The sequence below is a fragment of the Helianthus annuus genome, chromosome 5 (genome assembly GCF_002127325.2).
Source record: "Helianthus annuus cultivar XRQ/B chromosome 5, HanXRQr2.0-SUNRISE, whole genome shotgun sequence".
In the NCBI taxonomy this organism is placed as follows: Eukaryota; Viridiplantae; Streptophyta; class Magnoliopsida; order Asterales; family Asteraceae; genus Helianthus; species Helianthus annuus.
Genome location: NC_035437.2, coordinates 32,920,714 through 32,936,280, shown reverse-complemented (window position 1 = coordinate 32,936,280; position 15,567 = coordinate 32,920,714). Strand labels below are relative to the sequence as shown.

The window sequence follows — 15,567 nt, the reverse complement described above, 5'->3', positions numbered from 1 at the left end:
TCAGAAAATACCCATAAGTGTGTATTTTGACAAGGATATTATTTTGGAAAAATTATATGGAATAAAATATAATATTTTTGGGAAAAAATATTTATATTTTGGAAATAGAATGTTTTAGACAAATGAAATAAAATATATTTTATTAAGTGAGATTTAATAATATATTTCGAAGTTAAACGAACGCACATGTATCAAAGCCCCCATCCTTGGGAAGGAATATATTACCAAATAATTACGAAGTGTAATTACGAAATAGTTGCCTAACTGTTTCCCAAAGACATTAAACCTTAAGCTAAGGCACGGCCGTCCGTCTAATAGAAGTTAGTACGTGTAGGTCGTCGCACAGCAGGTTGACAGGGAGATACTTTTTAGAGACACACTTCGGTGAGTTCATGTCCCCCTTTTCTCTTAACTGTTTTCAGTTTTCTAAACTGCGGGGGTGAAATACATGTTACTATGATTACAAGTACTTTTTACATGGTATGGTTAGCGTAAGGAGGGTTACTACTTAGATCATGTGAGTGGGTAGGCGAGAACTGAAGGCCATTAATCCTTAGTATAGGACCGAGGGACAGTAGTGGTAGATCTATCTGGGTGTAGCGAGCCCAACCCCTGAGTTCGCTGAATGAGCCAGGCGGTGACTTTGTACCCAACGCAAAATCTGCTAGGTTTGAGTCTTCCTACTGCACTTCACCCATATTTTTATTGGCTTTGCAACCCAATAGTGATCTCTTTTTCCTTATTTGCTACATACCAGGGATTTTTATACATACAGACGTTTTTACAACGGGTTATACATACCCACTTACACATGAACTCGCTCAACTTTATGTTGACTTTTCAAACTACATGTATTTCAGGAAACTAACGGATCTGGCACGGTATGCACGTATTTTCAAGCTGCGTTTGAATAAAGAAGTCATCCAGGGTTTAGAAGGTGTAACCTCTTCCTGGACGGGTTACATATCCCTAAACCTAGTATTGTTTTAAAATCTTTTGATAAGTTTTTTTTATGAACTCATTGAAATCAAGTCAAGGTTTGTAACTTATTTTGTGATTGTTGAAAATAGGATTTTCTAAACTTTATTAATGGATGAATATCTCATGTTTTTTTTATCATATAGCATTGTTATGATTGTTGCTACGGTATTAAGAAGTCACACCAAATAAACCCACGCTTCCGTAAAGCCAGGGTGTGACAGTTTACCTATAAGATAACCGAATATTCATTTTCAACTTCACTTAACTCTCATTGAACCTTACGTTCTAAATGAGTAGTTAACCTATCATACATACCTGGCTCGGATCAACATATTGACCCATTTAATGCTTTGCTTAATAAATGCTAATTAATAGCGATGCAAATTTCCATTCGATATATATTCCTGTAATCATACACTTGACAAGGTCATTAGTCGATATCGTCAAAGGGTGATATTTTCACCTTTTGACCAGTTTAGTCTAAATGACTGTTTATCTTTGCAAGATGATATTTACTATCATCTCATCTACATGACTCGCTCCGGTTTACACCGTATGTTCATTTTACTTATAAACCATTTCTAAATGCTTTTGACCCCTTATGACTTTCGCCATAACGTGGCTTTCAAAATTAACGGTAATCGTCAACGAGTGATCGAATTACCGTTTTACCTTTATTATTTGTATTAGTTTATCTTATACAGTAATTATCCAAAACTCGTTATTTATTAGTCCTTTCATGACTAAATAACCGTATTAGCTCTTTTTAACCATTGAACATAGTTTATCTTTATTGTCTTTTGTTCCGAACAGCACATGTCATGTCGGAACATCAGAATTCAAACAAGACTTTATATTATTCAGAACCTATAAAATCAATAGGTATTAAATAAATAGAGTGTAAGCTTTACTTACCTAGCATCCAGATTATGCTTTTCCTTCATTGTTGATTTGTTTGACCTGCTTCCTTCCCAAGCTTTCACCTAGCTTGTCAAGCGTCAACTATCATGGTAAGTTGTAAGATGGTTAGACTAGTCATAATCATTCACGACTATTCCATCCTACGATCTTTATGTCGAAATCATCATTCGATCATATAAAAGGTCAGCTTAACTTTTTAAAGTCAATTGCCTATTGACATAACTAATTACACGAAGTAGCTCAACTACTCGTTTAATTAATTAGCCAATCATCCGGTAAACATCAATCCTATGTTACTGTTTTATTCACTTAATTACCAAGTTCTTGTAACTATACGTTATCGACTTAATGATTGATGATATTAAACATCATTAACATGAACATATCATCAATTCTTATCATATCATACTAAACCCATATCCTTAGTAAGTATGAGTACATACTCAAACACATAATTTGTTCAAGTATTTCCTTATTACAATCACATATGATGATTCTAATCATAGTTATATCATCAATTTCGTCATATGATTAAAACCCACTTAACCTAGTGTGACAAATCATTCAATCTTTCAATTCATAGCATGTTATGTATGCTTTTCACTTAGGGTTTAGTTCCTAAGCAAGTATACATCATTAATTTAGCCACAGCTAATCTAATCCGTACATAATTCGCGATTATGATGATTATCCAAATTTCACAACTTCACAAATCATCAAAATTTTACGTACCTTATGATCCTCTTGTTCGGGTGATCTTTAATTTACGTTCGGTTGTGAATTTGGGCTTCGTTTGGCCCTTCAATCTGATGGATTTGTGGGAGACTAGGGTTTTGGCTCCTGTGGAACCTCCCTGCTCGATCTAGAACACACATGTATGTGTGTGTTTGTGTTTTGATTTGTTTAAATAACCTTTCAGGTTATCCCACTTTAACCCCTCGTGTTTGATTCGTTATTAAGTAGGCCACAACCTATTTATTTTAATAGCAACGTTCCCATTTATTAACTAGGTTAAACATTCCTAGTTAACTTAGTGGGTTTGGGGAATTTATGACTAAGTTTATTTTAAGTCCCGTTAACTCGGGCTTCCTATAAACTTTATTTTTAACAAAAGCCCTTTATACAACTTTTATTTAATATTAGGTTTATTAATTTAAAATCCTAATATTCACCGGGTAAATTTTACCACTAACGGTACTTTATCCGTCTTTTAGTATTAACGTGGTTTGATTACCAAACGTATTTTCGGGGTGTTACATAAAAATAAAGTTATATTTGAATCCTATAATTAACTTGTTTTCATTCTCTCATTTTGTTAGAGAGTGACACTATATTATACAGTATCAATTTAGAAAGATTGACTAGCAAATTTATTTTTAAAATAGTTTCACAACACACGTATCAATACCTAACTAAATACATCTTTTCTTAAAATGCCATATTATAATTTCTAAATCTTATTATAACTATTTATTTTTTTTATTCAACTTGTGTAAACACGAATCTGTAACCTAATGTATATATACATACACACACACACATATATATTTACTAGTCACACAAGGCCTCTAAGGGCTCTCGAATTCTCAGGGATGACACTAGGTAAAAGAAAATTTTCAGGGCTCGTTTTATTAGCCGCATAGGGCCCTCAAATTTTTAGAGGTGACCTAGTTAAAAAAAGTTGGGATAACCCTGAGTCATTTTTCTAGTTCCGCCAATGTCTTCAGTTCTAGTTTATGATGATATGTGCTTTAGTTTCACTTATGTCTATGTAATACTAGGCAGAGAACACAAGATAAATTAGTAAATTAACATTGTAAATTCGAAATTGTTAACCCCTTAAGCTTCATTAGGACAAACCTCAACACGAGAAATATGAACTGAGAAAATCGAAAACCAGCATGATGACTTATGAGCTCGAACGTTCAATAATTGCAAAGCCGTGTTTAAGTACTTATGAGCCAAAAACGTTTAATTTCATAGAAATAAAAAATATATCAATATGAAAACAAAATACAACAAAAGAGTTCTACTTTAGCTTACAGAGTGCATAAGAGCATTCACATCCAATCCACTAAAAATATACATACATTTCACTAAAAAACAACTCCTATATCAATATATTTCCACTAAAAACAAATACTTTTCTCTCTCATTTTCAATATATATTACATTTTTCTCTCTCTTTCACTCACAACCACTTTCAATATATATTAAAAAATTATAGTGGGTGAACAGTGTCCCCCCAAATATACAGATGAACAGTAATATTTTCTCTCTCTTTCACTCACAACTACTTTTTATACTCTTTACATTTTAAAAACCCCACACACTACATATGATGGACTGGATGGGAATGCTAATAGCAACAAATGTTTTTTTCTGATGATGTCGTCAATCACGGCGCCACCTAAACGCGTATAATTATCGCCGTTTTGTGGGTCCCAACTAACTAGTGGATTGCTACTACTCGTATATTGGTTTTATGAAAGAATATTGTCTATTTCAAATAACGCAAAAAAGTTACGTCTGTTCATTTCAAATTACAATTTTACATGCATAAATTCAAATAGTGAGATTTTATATAAGTATATGAGGGTTTTGTATGTTTTTTTTTTTTTTTAAAAAAACTATATACTACTTTTAGGTTTTTTTTTTTTTTTGTTCTTAATAATATACGATAATTATGTAAAGAATACGTAATTCTGAATGTTTTGTTTAGCATTTTTCAATACTATTAAAACCTAAAAATAGAAATAAATGAACATTACAAACCCTCCACTACGAGCTATATTTTCAACTTTTACTTATTATTTATTTGCTTAACTTATTAATTTTAAAATAAAATTATATTTTTTTTTCATCTAATTCTGGCAACGTGCTGGCTTGTCATGTTGTCCCTTTTATTATTGTACTCAAATAGACTTTTATTCTTGCCGGTGCCAGCCCCCAAAGTTTTGAAAAACAAAAAATATAAAATATAAAATATATATAACATTGTTATGTTTAGTAAATTATTTATGTAAAGTATAACGCGTTTCTTCTCTAACATTAATCTTTATATAATATCCATAACCTTAATTAAATCAGGTAACTAAATAGGTTAAGTAAGTGATCAAACATACAATATTTTATAAAGTTACACATAATAAAAGTGTTGAAATGAGTATGTTAACACGTTAACAGATGTTAATTTCTTTAAGTTGTATAAACTATCACTATTTTAAATATGTTTACAGAACTTACGTTAATAAAGTAAAAGTTTGTAAATTAGCAAAGGTAAAACCTTTAAACACTTTAGAAGGGGAGGTCTTGAATTCAAGTCACACAGACGACAAAAGTATGAAATTTATCGTTAAAAAAAAAAAGTAAAAGTCTGTAACACAAAAATAAACCTTTAAAGTTTATAAAAATCAGAACCCCATATGAGAACTACTTTATTATGTGTGGTCTCATATTATATGATAGAGGATCTTGTACATTAATCTAAGGGTGTAAGGGGTGCTCACCTCTTAGGTGAGTCCCCCCTCTTACACATAACCATCCATAAAATGTCACGTCAACTCCCCTCTAACACTCCCCTAATACCCCTTTTTGATGGCGGCACTCCCCTATTAGGGGAGTTGGTTTTTTTTTTTTTTTTTTTTTTTTAAAAAAAAGGAAGGCTTTTGATTGGTCAAGCTCTCCCTCTCTCCTCTCTCTCTCCTCCCCCTCTCTTCGGCAGCTCCCCACCGCCCTCTTACCCTCTCTCTAACTCACCGCGAGGTTGGCGGCATCCCCCATTTCGGCAAAACCGTTCCCCGCATAAGCTTCCCGAAGACGCCCCGCATACCCTAATATTGTGAGAAGGGTGAGAAATAATGTGGTGATGACAAGTGTCCTATATCTAAATTAATTTAAAAGGGTGAATTAGTAATTTTCTATTTCTTTCAATTAATTGAATAAAAGATAACTGCCCAAAATAACCGCCACCGTTTATTATTGGAATTCGAATTTAAGAATTAATCTACGAATTTGTGTCATCTCGTTCACCGGTTATTAATTATGTAGTATTATATAATTCTGTAGTGCAACCACCATTCAGAACTGTATAGTGTTATATATTTTTATATAGTGTTATATAGTGTTACATGGTGTTATATAATAGTTTTTGGTGTTATATAATTCTGTAGTATTATATAATTCTGTAGTGCAACCACTAGGGGTGCAAACGAGCCAAGCCGAGCCCGAGCTTGACCAGGCTCGAGCTCGATTAACTTATTAGAGCTCGGGCTCAAGCTCGGCTCAATTCGAGCTTTGTTTTCAAGGCTCGAGCTCGACTCGTTTGTATTTTCTCAAGCACGAGCTCGTTTATTATCTATTAAGTAATATATTAAATAAAAATAATAGATTTTTTAGGCTCGCGAGCTCGATAAGTGAAGCTCGGGCTCGGGCTCGTTTACTAAATAAACTTATTTTTAGGTTCGAGGTCAGCTAGTAAACAAGTTTGAATAAGCTCGGTTCGACTCGGCTCCTTTACACTAAGGCTCGACGAGCCTAACAAGCTTCACATGCGAGGCTCGAGCTCGGGCTCGATAAACAAACGAGCTTTATTTTAGGCTCAAGCTCGGCTCGGGCTCGATAAGGCTCGGCTCGTTTCGAGCTTCTTCTCGAGCCGATCTCGAGTAGCTCGCGAGCCGCTCGGCTCGTTTGCACCCTTAGCAACCACCAAAAAACACTATATAACACCATCAATTATTAATTCTGTAGTGCAACCACCATTCAGAACTGTATAGTGTTATATATTTTTATATAGTGTTACATGGTGTTATATGGTGTTATATAGTGTTATATGATTGATGCATAGTGTTATATAGTGTTATATTTTTCTGGTAGCATGTCTATAATGGATGTATAGTGTTATATGTTGTTATATAGTGTTATATAGTGTTACATAGTGTTATATGGTGTTATATGATGGATGTATAGTGTTATACATTTCTTTTTGCAGTTACATATTTCTGTATTTTTAGAATTTAGGATCGATAGAATTTAGCAGTTAAATTTGAATCGCTAGAATTTAGGAGTGAATCACTATAATTTAGGAGAGGTTACTTAATTTGAAACATATACAAAGACACTATTACCCTTACAATTTTCAAATCAGTCCATATAATTAAAACACAATTTATAATTTGATCCCTATTGATCTCAACCATTATATCAAAAATCTAATGGTTTAAAACATTTCTTACATTTTAGACACTTTGTATACTATCTCTACCCTATATTATATTATTTTATAATATATTAAATCATATCTTCTTATCTACAAAGAAAGTTCTGATTTTTTTTTATGACAAAGTTTTAATATTTTTATTTTTTACAAGAATTTTTGTGGGTTTTGATCTTGACAAGAGTCCCTTATTTACTTTGTTTGTTTTGTAAATTCTAAACTAAACTTAATATATAATATAATAGTATATTTTATATTAACAAGCTAAAGGATATCAATATTTATTATTATTATTATTATTATTATTAATTTTGAGCATATTGTATTTTTTATAAATTTTTAAAATATGATATTTTCTAAATATTTGACTATCAGTTAAAGTGTTCTTATTTTTATCTACATTTCAATATAAATTTTACTCAAAACTGATTTATGAATAGTAAAATACAAGTGATCGAAACACAGATATATATGTCCCAAAGTTGTATCATGGCTTTGTTTTTTTTTTTATATAAATAGACGAAATTGACTTCTTTTTGTTATTTTAATAATATAGTTAAATGCTTTAAAATTTTCCTAATATACCGTTGTGACGTGCTTACTTTTATTTACGTTTTGATAAAAGTTAATTTTATATAAATTGGCACAGTTTACTCTTTTCGTTATTTTAATGATATAGTTAAATGCTATACTTTCTTTCCTTTATAATTGAATTTACATTTGGACACGTTTACTTTACCGTACAACTTGTTATTTGGACCAAAAGTTGCTTCTCTTTTTTTATCATTTCAACGTTAACTTTTTTACATAAGTTTTGTTATCGTTTCAACTTAGTCTTTTTCTATGATAATGTTTTATGTTTCAGTTTAAATTTGGCGAGTTAACACCCCGCAACGCATGTGTGGGTTAATGTTTTTACGTTTATTTTTGGTTTGGATTGACAGTCTCACAGCAACGTGTGGGTCTTAAAAACTGGTTAATCATTATCATACAAAACTTGATAACCAATTATTTTTAAGTATTATTTAAAAAACTTTATTAATTGTGGAATGGAAGTAACAGAAAAGCCAGGGGACTTAACATGGGTTTGGTGGCAGGTTAATCACTTCGTCAAGGCTAAAACTGATTTTAATAATATATCTATTTTTATACACCATTAATTAAATTTAAATATAACAATACTATTTAACACATATATAATAATAAAATGGCACCTTTAAATACAGCCATTGGGAAGAATAACACAAAACACGCATCGGCCAGTTGGGCCATTTTCTCTAAATCAATTCTCTCCTTTATTTTTTCATCTCTAAAATTTATTTTTTCATCCCAAAAATAATGCGGCCACCGCGTTTACACTTCCTCATCCTCACCCTCCTTGTCTCCGCCACCTTCCTCCACACCTCAGCCGCCGCCGACGACAACGACAACGATGCCGACGACTTAAACAATCTTGTTTTCGAGAACCCGAGTCTCCGAAAAGTCTACATTGCTCTCCAAGCATGGAAATCCGCCATCTTTTCGGACCCGTTTAACTTCACCGCCAATTGGACCGGCCCGGCCGTGTGCTCCTACGGGGGAGTGTTTTGCGCCCCCTCTTTATCCAACAGCTCGAACCGAGTAGTTGCGGGTATCGACCTCAATCATGGCGATATCGCGGGTTACCTCCCGCCCGAGCTCGGCCTTCTTACCGACCTCGCACTTTTCCACATTAACTCCAACCGATTTTGCGGAACTGTGCCGAACACTTTTAAAAAGTTAAAGCTCCTCCACGAGCTCGACTTAAGTAATAACCGATTCGTCGGAACGTTCCCGACCGTGGTCCTATCTTTACCCAAGTTGAAGTTCCTCGACCTCCGGTTTAACGAATTCGAGGGGTCCGTTCCGATTAAGCTTTTCGATAAAGATCTTGATGCGGTTTTTTTAAACGATAACCGGTTCAAGTTCGGCATTCCACCGAATTTGGGTAACTCGCCCGTTTCGGTGCTTGTTTTGGCAAATAACAACTTGGGCGGATGTCTACCCGCGAGTATCGGGCAAATGGGCGCAACGTTGAATGAGATTATTCTAATGAACGATAACCTTACAAGCTGTTTGCCGGTGCAGATCGGGGCGTTAAAGAAGGTGACGGTTTTCGACGTTAGTTCTAATAGCCTTCAAGGGCCGTTACCCGCGGCGGTTGCCGGGATGAGAAGTGTGGAGCAGTTGAATGTGGCGCATAATAAGTTGACCGGAGTGGTGCCGGATAGTATTTGTAAGTTGCCGAGGTTGCAAAACTTTACTTATTCGTTTAATTATTTTACCGGTGAAGCGCCGTCGTGTGTGGCTACCGCCGGGAAGGTGTTTGATGACGGTAAGAATTGTATTGCTGGGAAGAGTAATCAACGGTCGGGTAGAGAGTGCGGATCAGGTGATGCGAGGCCGGTTGATTGTAGTAAGTTGCAATGCGGAGGGTCTTCATCGTCGCCGGTTTTGCCTCCGCCAAGGTCGAAGTCGAAATCGCAGTCTAGGAGGAGATCGCCTACTCCTAAACCGCCTTCTCCTAAACCGGCTCAGCCGCCCAGACAGTTCGTTAAAGCCTCCCCGCCGCCACCGGTTTTTGAGACTTCACCTGTTGTAAGATCACACCCGCCACCACCGCAGGTAAAACCGCGAGGAACACCACCGCCTCCGGTTTGGCAAGTGTCGCCAAGTGATAGACATGCCCCACCACCACCGCGGGAAAGCAACCCGGTGCCAACACCATCACCTCCAACGTTCGAATCTTCACCTCAAACACGTGTTAAACTACCACCACCGTCACCCCCTCCACCATCACCACCTCCACCATCGCCCTCACCGCCACCACCCTCACCACCACCTCCACCACCACCATCACCCTCACCTCCACCACCCCCCTCACCCTCACCACCACCACCCCCTTCACCCTCGCCACCGCCTCCACCTTCGCCATCCCCACCTCCACCACCGTCACCATCACCGCCGCCACCCCCGACACCCTCACCTCCTCCACCGTCACCTTCACCACCGCCACCCCCGACACCCTCACCTCCTCCACCTTCACCTCCTCCTCCATCACCATCACCACCGCCACCCCCGACACCCTCACCTCCTCCACCTTCACCTCCACCACCGTCACCCTCACCACTGCCTCCGTGCTCACCCTCACCACCCCCACCACATTACTCATCACCACCGCCACCTCTAAAGCAATCACCGCCGCCGCCACCACCACCACAGTCATCTCCGCCACCTCCACCTCATTACTCGTCCCCACCACCACCTCCACCATATTACTCGTCCCCACCACCACCACCACCACCGCCACATTACTCCTCACCGCCGCCACCACCACCACATTACGCCTCACCTCCGCCACCACATTACTCGTCACCGCCACCACCACATTACTCATCACCACCGCCACCACATTACTCCTCACCACCACCGCCACCACATTACTCATCACCACCTCCACCACACTACTCATCACCATCACCACCACCACCACCTCAACAATCACCACCACCACCAACCGACTGCACTCCATCACCACCACCCCCACCTCCTCCCAAACCATGTGAAACCCCCTTAATCCCATCCCCATCACCACCTCCACCACACCAATGGCATCCCCACCCACCACAAAGTCAATCTCCACCACCACCCAAAGACCACCACCATTCATTACCACCACCATCACCATTCAATAACATACCACTCCCTCCGGTGACAGGCGTTTCCTACGCCTCTCCACCACCCCCAGTTATCCCCTACTACTAGTTCAATCCAAATACACGCTTAACTTATTCTTCTTTCAATTCAAACACACTTAAATCTTTCATTTCTTGAGATCGTTCTGTTGGACAATTGTTTGTGTAATTAAACACAAAAATATATATATACTGTTTTTTCATTTTTCATGTATTATACCATTTGTCATGATGTATAATTTGAGTTTGGAATTTAGGAAATTTCAGAACATTTTTATTGATTTTGATTTATATGTGAACAAAAGAATTATCATTATGTAATAAACCTTTTATATTTCTTCTCATGTGTGCCATCTACAGCTACGATTTTTATGATTGAGCATGATGATTTGTTATATGCCTGTTTATATTTGGAACTTGAATTATATTATTATTTCGCGTAGCTCGTGTCAATATGTTATTTATTTATTTTTCCTAAATTCAAAGACAAGTTCACATGCTCACATTTGGGTGTTGAAGCGGTCACGTCATTAGGGCTGTTTATGAGCCGAATCGAACTGATCAGATCTTTGCTCGTGCTTGGTTCGTTTACAAACCAAACCGAACTGAGCGTTTTTTCAACTGAGCCAAAGTCGAGCGAGCGTCTTTCGATCCGAGCATTTTTCGAACGAACGTCGAGCGAGTATCGAGCGTCACAGAACAAAAAAGGAAAGTGATGATGACGGTGCTAGTTATCAAAATAAAGTGTAGTTTCCGTCCCTAGGGTTTGTCCAATTAGAACACAATAGGGATGAGCAAAAGGAAAAACCCGACCCTACCCTACCATTACCCGACCCGAGAACCGATCAAACATAAAATACAGAACCGATTCACTACCCTAAATATAGGTCGGTTCCGGTCCATAGGTCCAAGTCGGGTTTCACCATGAAAAGAACTGAGAACCGACCCGACCCGACCCTATTTTATATGAAAAATTGGAACCGATCTAAATACCTAGGTACTTGGGTTCGGGTCGGGTTGGGTATATTTCGGTTCGGTTCTCGGTTATTTTCGGTCCGGACCTAAATTTGCTCACCCCTAGAACACAAGTAAATATTTAACAAATAACAAGGAATACAAAAACATTCAACTAGTTCTATCGAGATTAACTGAGTGGGAAGATAAATCGCCGACCGATTAAAACATACCCATGTTCTATCGAAAGTTTGAAATTGAACGAACTGATTGAAGTAAAACTCGAGCTAGTTGGCGTAAAACTCTAGCTTGTTGGTGTCTTGGCGAGTGGCGATGGAGAAATTGAATAATGATGGCCAATGGGGGGTTTTGAGTAGGATTTTGTACTTCTGAATCGAATGGCGGGTTGAGACATGAGTATTGATCGACGCTTCACATTTCAGCATTTGAAATTTTGACTCAATTACTCAAATGAACATTTAAGTATTGGACAATATGTCACACCCTGGCTTTGCGGAAGCGTGGTTAATTTGGTGTGACTTCTTAATACCATAGCTTAATCATAACAAAGCTATATGAATTAAAAATATGCAAGATCATCCATTAATAATAAAAATATTAAACATTGTCTTAACGGGTTAACACCCAACAATCATAACTTGTCTAAACATTACAAATGCAAACTTAAAGTAAACATGGTTCAGGGACTGTGACTTGTCCAGGAAAGAGTCACAAGTCTCGAACCCTGGATGACCTCGGGCCTAATGCAGCGGAAAACAGGCCATACCGCGCCAGATCGTTAGTTTCCTGAAATACATGTAAGTTGAAAAATCAACAATAATGTTGAGCGAGTTCATGCGAAAGTGAGTATATAAACCTTTATCTTTATCAAAAACCTGGTATGTAGCAAATAAGGAAAAAGAGATCACCAATGGTTTGCAAGGCCATTGATATGTGTGAAGTGCAAGTAGGAAGACTCAAACCTAGCGGATTTATGCGTCGGGCACTAAGTCACCCCGAGGTCCGTTCAACTGGACCTGGGGCTGGGCTCGCTACACCCAGATAGATCTACCGCTCCTGTCCCTCGGTCCTACTATGAGGATTAATGGCCTCAAGTTTCCGCCTACCCACTCACATGATCTAAGTAACAAACCTCCTTACGCTAATCATACCATGTATAAACATATTCATAATCATTGTAACATGTATTTCACCCCCGCAGTTTAGGAAACTGAAAACAGTTAAGAGAAAAGGGGGACATGAACTCACAATCAGTGCGTCGCTAAATAGAGTACTCCAAATGTCCGAAAGCTGTGCAACGACCTACATGTGCTAATTCTATTAGACGGATGGCCGTGCTTTAGCTTTATAGTTTAATTTTCGGGAAACAGTTAGACAACTGTTCCTTGTACATAATTGGTAGTTAATCTCCTTCTCAAGAATGGGGGAATTAATACATGTGCGTTTATAATATTAAGTCTCACTTAATATACTTTATTTCTCATTCCAAAATATAATTATTTTTCTCAAAAATAATATATTTTCTTTTCGCATAATACTTTCCAAAATAATATGTTGACAAAATACGCATTTATGAATATTTCCGTATAAAGCGTAAGTTACGTTTTGGCGATTTAGTGGTAATAATAATTACCGTTGTAACTTATATGTTTGTCGTGTAGGCGTTGGTATTATTTTGGGTTCGACAAAGTTTGTAAATATTATTTTTACTCTAAAAATAATATTTATATATTTTCACAAAATAATCATAAACAGTGTGGTGAAAAATATATTTATCGAATAAATATTTACCACGTTTAGTTTTGTGAAAAATCCCACCTCCGATTATTTAATAAATAAAGTTGATGCGTGTCAGTGTATATATGTTTTTAGATGTATATTTAAGCCCTTTTTACACTTTTAGCCAAGTTTTAAATTTATAAAACACGATATTCACTAACACTAAACACACATATGGGCAAGTGCACCCATCGTGGACGTAGTATAGTGTTGGTAAGATACCGAGGTCGTCCAAGGACACAAGAGCTTTTAATACCGGTTTATCCTCAACGTCTAATCAAATCAAAAAGGTTAGAAAAATGTTTTAAACTAAGAAAAATAAAACTAACTAAATGCTGAAAATAAAAATAAAATAAAACAGATAGACAAGATGAATCACTTGGATCCGACACGTGTATTAGTATAACCTTTGATTATTTTCGCACTTTTGCACTTGTTTAAGAGATTATCTTAGTTATTGTAGTAGGCCCCTCTTTTGAAGGCGACGTTACCCTCAACCCAGTAGTTTGAGTCAGCAAGGATACAATCCTAAAGGGTCGGATTATTGAAAGATAATGAATTAAGTTATTAATGCAAATTGTGGTAGGCCCCGCTTCTGGCGGTGACGTTACCCTCGGCTAAGTAGTCTGAGTCAGCAGGGATACAGTCCTAAATAGCCGGGTTATAGTATTAATAGTAGTTAACTTATGAGGGGGTCAAAGAGTTTGGATCCCCGCCATCCAATACCTATGGGCATTGAAGGAGATCCTACTAAATTTGACCCAGGTCCCAAGCAGGACCTCTAAACGCTGAACAAGGGCAAGACCTTTACCAAACCGTTCCCTTAACCCCCGACCAGGTAGCCAACATACCTCCATATAGACCGTGGAGATATGAATGGTGAAAATATTTTATTTTATATAGACAGTAAAATAATGCCAAGACACCACGGACAAACGATAAGGAAAGATCACCTTCAACATAAGTAACTAGTTATTAAAGTCATTAATACAAAACCAAATAAAAAGTGCAAAAGATTAAAAATAAAAAGTATTATACTAAACACTTGTCTTCACTAAGTGATGTAAGAGACTTAGGCAAACATGGCCTTGATTGTCAAGAACTCTTACTATCAATCTTGGATCCCGAGACGACTCACACACTCTACGATGGACAATGGATGATGGTGGTGGATGATGGTGTTATGGTGGTGGTGGGTGGTGGATGAGGTGTGAGAGAGGTGGTGTGCCAAGGGATGAGTTGAAATGAAGCCAAGCACTCCTATTTATAGGCTGAACAGAAGCCTGGGCACGGCCCCGTGTCCGCTGGACACGCCCCCGTGTCCGCTGGACACGCCCCCGTGCCCGTCTGACACTCTCTCTCTTCATTAATTGTAATTCGCAATTACAATAAATGCACCTGCAGCACTCTGACCACGCCCCCGTGTCCGCTGGACACGGCCCCGTGGTGGGCAATAGAAGCTTCTATCACTTTTGTCTTTTCTGCCAGGGCTGACCATCCTGGACACGCCCCCGTGCTCGCTGAGCACGGCCCCGTGTTGAGCTGGACACGCCCCGTGTCTGCTGGACACAGCCCCGTGTTCAGCTGGGCACAGCCCCATGCTCAGCTGGGCACAGCCCCATGCTCAGCTTTCTTCTTGTTTTTGCTTTGGGAGATGCTGTCGAGGAGTCGGGCATGCCACGTTTCTTCCTTTTCTTTGTATTTATGTTGGATTTGGCTGCATTTTTGCTTCTTTTGTTCATTTAAGCTCTTTTAACTCTGAAAATACAAAAGGAAGACAAAAGCACACTTTTTCCAACATTAGTACTTAAAAAGGGTTAGTTTTATGCCTCATTTGATGTAATTTATATGTTGCATTTTACACACATCAAATACCCCCACACTTGAATCTTTGCTTGTCCTCAAGCAAAACTCTTTAATATGTGGCTTACACTCCCAAATGGAATGGGTAGAAGAGAAGGTTTTGGGCTTGTCATGAGTGTT

General features: G+C 37.7%; 1 protein-coding gene across 1 annotated transcript; it reads left to right on the top strand.

The window, feature by feature from the left end:
- The first annotated feature begins 8,346 nt into the window (after nt 1-8,346).
- Nucleotides 8,347-11,113, top strand: LOC110940714 (leucine-rich repeat extensin-like protein 3). The gene has a single exon (XM_022182272.2). The coding sequence runs from the start codon at nt 8,456-8,458 to the stop codon at nt 10,898-10,900; it is 2,445 nt and encodes an 814-aa protein (XP_022037964.1). The 5' UTR covers nt 8,347-8,455; the 3' UTR covers nt 10,901-11,113.
- Nucleotides 11,114-15,567: the final 4,454 nt, after the last annotated feature.